This window comes from Etheostoma spectabile, chromosome 21, assembly GCF_008692095.1.
Source record: "Etheostoma spectabile isolate EspeVRDwgs_2016 chromosome 21, UIUC_Espe_1.0, whole genome shotgun sequence".
Classification (NCBI taxonomy): Eukaryota; Metazoa; Chordata; class Actinopteri; order Perciformes; family Percidae; genus Etheostoma; species Etheostoma spectabile.
In genome coordinates this window covers 16491161-16503564 of record NC_045753.1, presented here as the reverse complement: position 1 = coordinate 16503564, position 12404 = coordinate 16491161, and the positions used below count along the sequence as shown (strand labels likewise).

At 39.8% G+C, this 12404-nt stretch overlaps 1 protein-coding gene across 2 annotated transcripts in view; it reads left to right on the top strand.

Annotated features, from left to right (window-relative positions):
• The window catches only part of polr3a (polymerase (RNA) III (DNA directed) polypeptide A), a 21520-nt gene that overhangs the window by 7062 nt on the left and 2054 nt on the right, over window positions 1–12404 (top strand). The window contains exons 15-27 of one of the 2 annotated variants that reach the window (XM_032501381.1): window positions 1280–1391; window positions 1686–1804; window positions 2127–2264; window positions 2964–3134; window positions 6052–6165; window positions 6928–6963; window positions 7903–7989; window positions 8088–8170; window positions 8495–8665; window positions 8895–8988; window positions 9963–10055; window positions 10754–10918; window positions 11136–11300. In XM_032501381.1, the coding sequence (XP_032357272.1) occupies window positions 1280–1391; window positions 1686–1804; window positions 2127–2264; window positions 2964–3134; window positions 6052–6165; window positions 6928–6963; window positions 7903–7989; window positions 8088–8170; window positions 8495–8665; window positions 8895–8988; window positions 9963–10055; window positions 10754–10918; window positions 11136–11300 (1548 nt within the window). The remainder of the gene's footprint in view (window positions 1–1279; window positions 1392–1685; window positions 1805–2126; window positions 2265–2963; window positions 3135–6051; window positions 6166–6927; window positions 6964–7902; window positions 7990–8087; window positions 8171–8494; window positions 8666–8894; window positions 8989–9962; window positions 10056–10753; window positions 10919–11135; window positions 11301–12404) is intronic. The other variant, XM_032501380.1, reaches the window with a different exon arrangement.

Here is a 12404-nt window from a genome sequence, read left to right as displayed (position 1 = left end):
GTGTGTGTGTGTGTGTGTGTGTGTGTGTGTGTGTGTGTGTGTGTGTCATTTAATGAGCCATGTTCACACCACATCATGTTTAAAATATTTCATTTAATACTTTTGATTGCAGCTCACAATTTCTTTCCCCAAGGCACTGACCTATTCACACTACAAGTGAGTCATCAGTGGACAGACTTCCTGTAGTGGAAGAACTGGTTAATGATCAGGAAAGGGAATTAGATATGAACTGAAGTTGGTGAGCTTTCTAATTTCCTTTTAACAGAAGCTGCTAAAAGAACAGGCTTGCTGATAATAAAAATGGCACCAAAACAGAATGTCTTAAATAGACATTACATTGTTCAATAAACAGAGCTGAAGAGATATTTTTTCAACTGAAAAACGTTGCACGCTCAGTGAATTTCTTTCATAATCAAACTTAAGTAATCCCTACCAAAAGTTTTGTGCATGGTATGTTTTCATATAAAAAATGTCAGCCGATAGTAGCCCTGCACGATTTGTAGAAAAATATGCTTTTAGCTTAGAATTTACATCACAATTCTCTGCCACGATTTTTTGACCATGACAAAACGAAACAAATTGGCAGTACCAAACATAGATTTTCTTGGGCACCTGTAGCACATTGCACATCACCACAAGCCTGTAAACATAAAGGCTTCAATGAACTTCTCATAAATAAACCAGCGTAATGATGTTGAAATATACCCGTTGAAATATGTTAACAAGCCTATATGTAATCAGATGTCTAAAAAAACATAAAACCCAGTCTTTTTTGCTGAGAGTCATCGAAACCTTTACTTTTGAACGCATTGCTGCATTGGTATGTTTCTTGACCAAGGATCAAAAATAATTTCACCCCAATACTTTATGTTTATATATTTCAGATATTTGTTGTGATTTTGTCTACAAGCAATCACAGATTGCTAGTTTATTAATTAATTACAAATGTGGTACCTTAATTCTCCCATGTCGTAAACAGTTTTAGGCCACTGTTTTTGAGTTACATCTATATCCACAGATCTAAATTGCACATCTATATTGCCGATTTTTATTGATACAAGCACTAATGCTTTCACAAGAGAAAAATATAAGCTTATTGAAGAGACTTTCAGCATGTGTCACTCATTTGATGTGGATTGAATCATTTGTAGAATCTGTTTGAAAAGGCTCTGAACACGGGTAACAACACAGTTTTCGACTGTGTTTTTTGACGTTGGCTTACTTAATGTTTGCATGTCAGCCACCAAGGCTGTTTTATGTTGTGTGTCTTTCTCAATAGGCTCTCATTTTGAGAGAGCTGTCCGTCATCAGAGACCGAGCTGGCAGTGCCTGCCTCAGGGAGCTTGACAAGAGCAACAGCCCTCTGATCATGGCTCTTTGCGGCTCCAAAGGTAAGCTCTCTGAAAGGGAAACTTAACCAATAATGAAATCTTACTTTGGCTTCATATATTTCTAATTTCGAGATTTATTTGTGAATGCTGAGGCAGTTTAGGAAACTGGGAAAACCACCTTATTAACCTGTTAAGAAATAATCAGTGAATGTTTTTGTTTTTTTAAACAGCAAACGAAATCGACTTGCTCTTCTGCTCAAATGGAATCATTATTAAGCATTACCTTTGCATGTGTTCTTTATGTGTTTATTTTTTATTAATTTTTGTTTGTGTACCTCCTCTGTACACGTACAGGATCTTTCATTAATATCTCTCAGATGATTGCCTGTGTGGGCCAGCAGGCCATAAGTGGCTCTAGAGTACCTGATGGTTTTGAGAACCGCTCCCTGCCTCACTTTGAAAAGCACTCAAAAGTAAGATCCAATTTATTAATTTTAATTATTGTGCTATCTTTTTTTTTGTGTGTGTGTTTTTTTAATGAATAACCTTTAATTATTGATCTTTCAAATACACACATCCAGGTCTCACAATGGCCCATCAGCTCTGAAGTTTCCCCAGCCTCTGATTGGCTAAATCAATACGCATCAATGCATTCAATTACTCAAATTAGTGTCTCAATTTTTATCTCTGTTTTCTGATCACAGGCTGTAATAACATGGACACCTGTAAAAGAAAGGCACATTTCACACTAGAACACTCAGGCCTGTTAATGGCTTTACATTGATTTTTCTACAGCTGCCTGCTGCTAAAGGCTTTGTGGCCGACAGCTTCTATTCTGGCCTGACGCCCACAGAGTTTTTCTTTCACACCATGGCTGGCCGGGAGGGTCTGGTGGACACGGCTGTGAAAACGGCAGAGACTGGATATATGCAGGTAATGCCTGATGATTATTTCCCCCCAGTTCACTCCTGTTGCCATGCTGATGAATAGTGCGCATGAATCACAGTGTGTGCCTGGATCAGTTATGGTGTTGATTGTTTGTCCAGTAGACTTTGGTGTGCATTCATGCAGATTTTTGAAGTCACTATTTTATAGCAGAAATTGCTATAAAATAGTGACTTTATTTATTATAAAATAAGAGCTTTATAGGGATTTACAGCTAAATGTTTAGCTGTTCGGCCTGTAACTTTACTATTTTGGATACTCTCACCGCTCTTATGCTTTTCCATCTCACTAAAACTTGTCTAAAAACAAAAATGCCAGAAATGCCCAGCACAAATTCCCAAAGCCCAGGATGAATTCCTTATATTGGTAATTGTCTAACTAACAGTTCAAAACCCAACCACATTCAATTTCAAATGATACAAACACTAAAAGCAGCAAATCATTACATTTTTATGTGTGGCATTTTTGCATGACATATGACCTACATGATTTATTGATTATAAAAAATTAAAACTTTTGCGTCCTTCAGTTAATAAAGTATGTCTTTACATATGCAAATGAAATGTATTTATAAAAATAATTTTTATCTCATGAGTTAATTAAGTGAAGACAGAGGGGGCTTTTTTTCTGTGGGTTCGGTTACGTATGTCACTGATAATTTTTGTTTTTCTGCCTGTACTTGGACAGAGACGTTTGGTGAAGTCCCTGGAGGATTTGTGCTCACAATACGACCTGACAGTACGCAGCTCCACTGGCGACGTCATCCAATTTATTTATGGCGGCGATGGTCTGGATCCAGCTGCCATGGAGGGCAAGGATGAGCCGCTGGAGTTTAAGAGAGTCCTAGACAACATGCGGGTGAGCAGACAGTTTTTGCACCGGGATGACGTTTTCTTTCTTTTGGCCTTCTTTTTTAGTTTTCTTGCTCCTTAAACACATCCACGCAGGGCGTCTGGGTAGCTCACTTGGTAAAGCAGGTGCCCATGTATAGAGGTTCACTCCTTGATGCAGCGGCCGTGGGCTCGACTCCGACCTGCGGCCCTTTTCTCTCTCTCTCTCTCCCTTTCATGTCTTCAGCTGTCCTGTATAAATGAAGGCCTAAAAATAATCTTTAAAACACATCCACATAGATGCATTCCTGCCTCCCTGCACACCCATACATCAACACATGTACAAACATACAGAATAGGTGATTTATGTCACATAACCTGTTTTGTTAGTGCAGTCACATACGATTCTAATGATAGTCTTTCGTTTTTGTTTTGTTTGGTCTCTCATATCCTTATCTCAACTTTGATAAACAACGAATGTGCACTACACACCACTTAGAGATTTGTATGCTAATGTTCAGTCTGTTCTGTTTCACAAAAAATCTTTTTTATGCAGGCTTAGTGTTATCCCGGAAAATCCATCTGCTCAGCTGAAAGCACGAATGAACAGGGAAAAAAATGGTGATTCAGTTGCTGGGTCTGTGGCATGATATGTGTTTCAAGAACCAATGAATATATTGCCATTTACTATATCTCGGGCTGACCTTAATGCTTCAAAACTTTGCCCGTTGCCATGGTAATGAACGTCCAAATCAGTGCCCCAACTATGCCTTAATCTGATTTTTTTTTTTTTGTTACTCTCAAAAAGTGTCTTCACTGTTGCCTGGGCAAATTCAAGATACAAAACCGGCACAGGAAAGGACAACGGACGGATGTGTTATCAGCCCTGTGCAACATTCATTAAGAAAGCTAAGCTCCTGTCTCAAAGCATTGGTTCAGTGAAGTCTTTTATTAAATGTTGGTTCTCTGGGAAAACAAACACCAGTGTGAATATTCTCCAACTGCGAGACGCCTACTGCCAGCCATAGAGGCAGTTCATTAGCATATGAAAACACACAGGAGCTTAAATTACAGCAAATTGTTTTTTTTTTATTGAAAAACCTTTCTGTGTTTACAACCCGTTGTGTGAATACAATTTCATGATGTTTAAAAATTTTTGTTGTTGCGGGAAATAGTCTAGTTGGCCGAGTAATTTGGTCGGTAGTTTAGAATTGATTTTCCGGTCAACAGCAGATTAACCTCCAGAGGGGTGTACCACCAAGCTAGTTCGACAGAGGCAGGGTTTCTTTGCCTTAGCTGGCTCGACAAAGCCTGACCATCTAATCGGAGATAACGGGTACCATGACAGCGGTTATCAACATGCTCTGTTAACCCAGGCTTTCTATTTCTGGCTCTCTGCACATCCACATAAAGGGGCAACTCTTCTACCACATAAAATGCAGCCTGCCTCCACCTGTAAAAAGAAAAAATGCAAATAGCAACATTGTTGCCGCAATAAGGCAATACAATTATGCTGGCACAACATTTTTATTTTTTTAATTCATAAGTGAATAAATATATTTCACCACTTGACACACTCTCAATGCAAATTTCTAATCAGCTGCTCATTCGGCTCTGCCTTGATGTTATACTCAAGAAGTGCATTTAGGTGTGACACTGTTCCACCATGAAGGAGACATGGAAATCACTTTAGTTTTTCAACAAATCATTGTCAAATCAGTTTGAATATTATCTGTGATAAATAGTCCTAACAACAGGCTGATACAATTTTTTAATTGTTTTATTAACTGCAATAGACCAGCAGTGTAAAATGGACTTTAGCAAATCAGGACCAAGGATGATAACATTATTCCTATACCAATGTTCACGTTTGTTTGGCTGATTAATAATGTAGTGAACTGTTAATCTACGATACCTGTGATTTTAGAGAAGCTCATTTTAGAGCCAGCGTAGGCAAATGATCATAGAACACACCACTCATATTTAGTAGTTTAGTGAAGCAACAACGAGATTTTCTGCATAACTGATACATGTTCCTGTGGCTAGGAACCGTGCAATGAGATGATTACAGTAAGCGCTACTGTAACTGCCTGGCTGCTTTCAGTAGCTTGTATACGTTCGTTAGCATTTATAACATCTTTCCTCTGCTGAGAATCTGTATAGTTCATAGATTGAGTATTGACTGTAGAGTGACACTATTTCCAATGGAGTTGATAAGTGAACATGACAACCTTATGTTTTTGAGTTGAAGACAAATTTATATGATCATATTAAGAATTCTTTTCTTTCTTTCTTTTGTAACTAATCAAGAATAGACAGTTGGATGGTCGGAGGGCGGTCAGTCAGACTCAATGACCAATCTGATTGTTGCAATGCTAGCCATTGACTAGCAAATCAGTGCACTTATGTTAAAACACTTAATGGAAATAACAGGAGGGATAAGCGTGACAAACGCCTCTCAAAATCTGATGAAAATCTTTCAGACAGACCTTTGTCAATCAAATAAACAGATTCAGTAACTGAATGGCCTATTTCTTGCTTAAAATGTTTTCAGAAACATGTTTTGGTGAACTATTTTCGCAAAATATGAGATTGTATTCTGTACAAGCTGCCATTATGGTCGACTTTGAAATTCGGGAGAAGCCAGACCCACGTGACACGTTCGTCATTCCCGGTTTTCATTTTTTTAGCAACAATACAAATTAGCGCCGCCTGCTGTTATGGAGATGTATTATGTCTCGTTCACTCTCAGATTGTACGCTCAAGTCGGCGTCGCTTCGCGGTGTTCCCGAGGCACTTTTTTATCGACCTTCCGAATGATCATTTCGACTGCCTTTTCTGCCAACGGTCGGCCGTTGGGTTGGTGTGCCATAACTGTTAGCAAGGGACTTATCAGGATCTGAGAAGTGCTTCCAGTGATCTCCTTCTGATTTCTCCCCCCCCAGGCGGTCTATGTGTGTCAAGATGAGCCGGCACTCAGTCAAAACGAGCTGGTCCTCACTGCTGATGTCATCATGAAGAGAGCTGACTTCTTGTGCTGCAGAGAGACCTTCTTGGAGGTAACCTCATCACAGTACAGTGCCTTTTATAGTGTCTTCTTTATTTAATATACTCCTTTTTAATATTACTTTGATTACTTTGATATTAGTTTGATAGTGCTTTGAATTTCAGTTTTATGTTCACTTTTGCAGGGTTTGAGATTAAATACACCCATTAACGTATGATTCAATATGTTTTTAAAAGGATTGTTGATTCCCTCTCTCTTGTTGATTAGACAATTTATTGTCCATGTCATGCAGAAGTACTTCACCCTGCTGCTTTAAACAACACTCATTATTTTAAATAAAACTCGCTGAATGGATATGAAAACGCAAGAAATGAACAAAACAAAAAACAGTGGCGGGGCAAAACACTCACATTCTCACTTGTATTTCAGAATAAATTGGTTTTTTTGTGCAAGGGTAGGAAACTATGAAAACGTAAGTGCTGCGGCTCTCAACACATGTTTTATTCAAGTGGGTGTGTGGGTGTGTCCATTACTTTTTAGTTTACTTGAAAACTGGAGTGGACTGAAGGTGCAGTAACAGTCTGGTTAATGGAGCAGAGAGACCACACGCATAAGTACACAAGAACACATGCTTTTGACAGTATGCTATAATGAGGAATAACATGGCAATGACATATGAAAGGTTATTAGACTTTCTGTAGAAAAAAAGGATGTAGTTATTAGATTTAAATGATTAATGACATGAAGTCAAAGTCAGTTACATGCAGTTAAGTGGTGGCCGTAATTATGTGAACCTTTCCCTCTTTTTGTGAAGGAGTTAACTGACACAGGCTCAGGGACGTACCTGGAGGTATAGTGACCTAGCATGCTGAGTTGTGGTTTAACTAAATCGAGAATGGTGTGTCAGCGAGAGCTGCCTGGAACAGATTGATCATTTATTTAATAACCCCAATGACGCTCTTTTGAAAAGCCCTAGTCATTGTGCATTGCTTGGATTCATGTGGTCACTGACATCTGACTGCTGTCTTTAAAGCACTGCTGATGGTTTTAACGAGATTGTGGAAGAGAATGTGATTCACTAGGAGGTTGCATTATTCACGCCTTTACTGTACTATCTAACTACTGCGTGACATTGTATTCTGTGTCAGCTAATGGCGTTTTTCCATCACATGGTACCTGCTCAGCTTGACTCGGCCGCAGTGCCCCGTCCTCCTTTTCCATTGCAGATTAGTACCGCCTCATGCGTGGCTGGTTGTCGTAACAGGAAACTGCCATGACCTAACGAGACACACACACAGAACGTGGAAGATGTGTTGTTTTTGATTCTCAGCATGTGGCTGTTGCCACAGCCTGAAGACAAATTTAGTTTCAAAAGAAGCTGGAGGCAGCAAAAAAACAACAACAACCGCTGGCTGAACTACTTAAACACGGCGGGTTTGTTCAGTACATCCCGGTCTGTCACTAGCAATGATGACGCAGGATTGTTGACGATTCTCTCCGACCAATCAGGAGTCTGCAGGTTTTCACGTCACTTTTTGGTATTGCCTTAGCTCGCTTGGATCCTCGACTGAGGTGGTACTAAAAAAAAGTACCTGTTAGCAGGTACCAGGGATTCTTTTTTGGAATGGAAAACCAAAACCGTGGAGTAGAGTAGAGATGAACTGGTACCGTGCAGTGGAAAAACGCTAAAATATGTGTGGTCACAGACTTGATTATCTGTTCTGATGAGTGTGAATGAGCCTTTTGACTTGACCTTTGAAACAGTTGTATTCACTTTCCTTAACTGTAGGAGATAAAGAACTTTATTAAGAGCATCTCAGAAAGGATCAAGAAGACCAGAGACAAGTACGGCATCAACGACAATGGCACCAGCGAGGTAGGCTCCACCCGCTGTTGATTAATGTGCTGGATGCAACGACAGCTCCGCTATATGTGGAACTTAGTTGATTGTCTCTCTCTGCTTTTCTATTGCAGCCAAAAGTTCTTTATCAGCTGGACCGCATAACCCCCACCCAGCTGGAGAAGTTCCTTGAAACCTGCAGAGACAAGTACATGAGGTACAAGTCTTTTAAGTGGATGAACGGGCTCATTTTTGTTTGATACCCATTTTCAACAAAACAGAGTTTTAAAAGGAAAAGATAAATTTTATATACCCACCAAAACCAATCTGTTAAACTGTTTTGGTATATTAAAGATGTTTTTTTACGTGTTGCTACTTTGTTTTTATCAAGTGATTGACTTGTTTTTTTTATCTGTCATGCACACTCATGTACGTCACCTGAGGGCTGTTGAGATAATGATGAAAATGATGTTTGTACACTGACTGCCATTATTAGTTGATTCCGATGAGAAACTCTCTTATCATGTGTTTACTCGCAAAGAGCTCAGATGGAGCCAGGCTCAGCAGTAGGGGCCCTGTGTGCCCAGAGCATTGGAGAGCCCGGTACTCAGATGACCCTGAAAACCTTCCACTTTGCTGGTGTAGCGTCCATGAACATCACTCTGGGGGTGCCTCGCATCAAAGAGATCATCAATGCCTCAAAGAACATCAGGTATGATATATAAATACAGAAATGTTTTCTCTGTGTTACCCGTGTCATGTGAGCGGGGGGAGAACAATGGAAGCAATTAAAATGTTCTCCCGTTTTGACCTAAGCCACACACACCAAATTAGGGCATTTAACAGAATGAACACCGCCAGACCACAGAAATAGTCTTTTAATGAATACACCCTTAATTTCTTTTAAAGAATCCATTGAAAGCCCTCTCCTCTCTTTCCAGCACCCCTATAATCACTGCTCATTTGGATATGGAAGACGACGCTGACTTTGCCCGGCTGGTAAAGGGAAGGATCGAGAAAACTCTTCTAGGAGAGGTATTCCATTCTGCAGCATATTTCTACCCCTCTTTTATGATCAAACCACTAAGTTCAGACCAAAAGATTCGCAATGAGACAAAACCGTTTTAGAATGTTGCAGGGAAAAGTTGCAGCAGTCTGAACCGGCCCGTCTCAGCATTTCGGGACGTATAGGCTGGTTTTTGAACGTAAGAGACGTCCCCTGTTTCAACTGCTAATAGAGATGTCAGCTGGTAAAGTCAGCTATAAACTATAGAAATAAAATTGTCCATAATCCATTTTAGTTTTATGTGAGAAAACACCATAATAGCCATGTTTCCATCTAATTGTCAAGTTGTAAAATGTTGCAAAACAGAAAATGTGAATTAGAAGGGTTTCTATCAACTGGTTTAGAGCTAATAAACCAGACTGTGCAAAGCGTTCTAAAGTTGACTTTAGGCATGGTTGTAGATTGCAAACTGGCTTGCTAAATCAAAGAGTTTAGAAACTACATTCTTTGGCTAAATGGAGAGACATAGCATTGTACAAGTTGGCCCCCTGTGCAGAAGACAAGGTTGTGGCAGAGACATTTGGTGTCAGCAAGACAACCGTTGGCTGAGGTATAGCGCACCGCAACTCCACTACGCACCTTGTGCCACAAGTGTACGGCGCACTGGATGGGACCCATATCCCGATCTTTCCCCCCCCATCCGACTATAGTTATGTGATTTACATGTTCACTACGTCACAACATGACTAATGACCGCCCGAAAGCACAGTAACGTTATATGGTCACGCGACCTAGAGAATCAATGAAGAGAGGGAGCGCCCATCGGCGTTGGAACAAATCAGATAAATAAAATATGTTTTTCCCCAACTTATCACTAGAAATGCAAAATTAAATTAAATCCATGGAACTGACTGAAGGACAATAGGTCCTGAAGAGTCTTTGTGTGACAGTTGAAGTGCTGTCTTAAGGCTGAGGTCTCTTGTTATGTCTCTGTCCTATACAGATTTCTGAGTACATAGAAGAGGTTTTTCTACCAGACGACTGTTTCATCCTGGTGAAATTGTCATTGGAGAGAATAAGGCTGCTGCGTCTGGAGGTACCACACACAGATTTGTTATTCTTAGTGACACAGAATATTTCTGTATCGCCACTTTCACACATACACATTGATTAAAGATGAATTAGTTTGTTACAACTTATAGGAACATAGATCTCTGGGGGGGGGGTTGGGGCTGACACACATTTAAGTCGTGATTAGTTAACTCTTGTTGCTATGGTTACAAAAGAATCCATAGGGTGTTTTCCATAAGAGTTTTCTCAGTGCAAATCAAACCAGCTATTAGGCAAACTGAAATAAAACCATGCCAATCTCTAGGTATGGTGAAGGGTACGTGATGAGGTGGGAGAGAGAAGTTTATCAGGATGCATAGTATCCTGGAACCATGTTATAACTAGCCTTTAAAAATCTGCCTGCCTCTATGGGAACTTAACATAGGGATGTGTATACTTATGCCCCCTGTATTTGAAGCAAGAACCATTATTTATTTACAATACATTATTCATTCACAAAGAAAATTGGTATCCTTAAGTGTTGAATTTTTCCAAATTGTTTTTAATCAGGCATTAAGATCCACTTCCAAAAGATGATTTTTTTTTTTTTTTTTATTCCTCTTTTTAGTCAACTTCAGCATGGGTTCCTAAACTTATGAGAAGCAATATATATCAGTGCTTTTGTGTTGTGTGTTGAGAACAAAAAAGGTAGCTTTGCCTCTGAGTTTTGTTTTTGTCTAATAGGTAAATGCAGAAACGGTGCGTTACTCCATTTGCATGTCTAAACTACGAGTGAAACCAGGGGACATCGCTGTGCACGGCGAGGCGGTGGTGTGTGTGTCTCCACGAGAGAACAGCAAAAGCTCCATGTACTATGTGCTGCAGTCATTAAAAGAGGAGCTTCCTAAGGTAAAAATCTGGTTGTTTATTTGATAATTAAAGAGTAAACTGTTTGTTTACAAAGTACTGATCGGTAACACTCGTAAGATGGAAGAGTATTAATGTGTTGTGCTGGATGTTAATTCAAGATGTACTCGTGAACTTGTGCCCGAAGTTAAAAAAAGAACATGGCACCCTGTGTTAATTTTTTTTTTTTTTAAACTGTTCTCATGTCTCACTTGGAAAGGTGGTTGTTCAAGGCATACCTGAAGTCTCCCGAGCTGTCATTCACATTGACGAACAGAGCAGCAAAACCATGTACAAACTCCTGGTGGAGGGGGACAACCTGAGATCTGTCATGGCAACGCACGGAGTGAAGGGAAGCAGGACCACGTCAAACAACACCTATGAGGTATCTGTAAAGGGAGATTCAAAGCCAGTGGCGCTGAAGCTTGGGTTAAAGCCCTACATGCTTCCTTATTTTGGCCCTCACTGTACCAAGAATTCTGAGACTGAACCTAATAACTATGACAGATTGTGTTCTGCACGTTCACCTCCTCTCACATTTAAACCAATCATTTTAATACATGTAGGTCAAGTCAATTTGAGTGAGATTCAGTCCAAACAGTGGCTTACTTTTTGTTTTGTTACACCACAACTCACGTTTTAAAATACATGCACTCAGAATCAGCTTTATTTGCCACTTATGAGGACACATATATACTGATTTTGCTGCTGTAACACAGGAATTTCCCTTTTTTCTTGGGATCAATAAACATCTATCTATCTATCTATCTATCTATCTATCTATACAAGGAATTTTGCTTTGGATTGTATTGCTCACAATGCGCTTACTTATACACAACACAACCAAACAAACAATATATACACTATAAACAGAAACAATATAGACAGCTTGAGACAATAGTACAATGAAGAGTGCAAAGTATGCAGGATAAATTATAAATATAAATATAATTATGGAGCATAATGCAAAGAATTCTGGAATAAATAATAATATGTTATTATATTACAATATGAACAGTATGAACAGCTCTGAAATAGAGAATGATGAACCAGTAAACAGACTGATTATGGGTACAGGAATTTAACCTGACACTGAGTCAGAAGTCAGCTGTTCATCAGAGTGATGTTGGTTTTGGCGTACAGTGCTCTGGAGCGCCTACCAGAGGGGAGAAGCTGGAACAGATTGTGTCCTGGGTGAGGTGGGTCTGCAGTGATGGTTTCTACCTGTTTGCTGACTCTGGAAGTGTAGAAGTCATGATTGGAAGGCAGGTTGGCACCGATGATCTTTTCTGCAGTCGTAACTGTCCGTTGTAGTCTGCTCTGGACGTGCAGAGGACAGACTGGATGATGGCTGTGTAGAAGTGGACCAGCAGCTTCTTAGGCAGGTTGAGCTTCTTGAGCTGGTGCAGGAAGTACATTGTCTGCTGGACCTTCTTGATGATGGTGTCAGTGTTGAGCTCCCACTTTAGGTCCTGGGATATAGTGGATC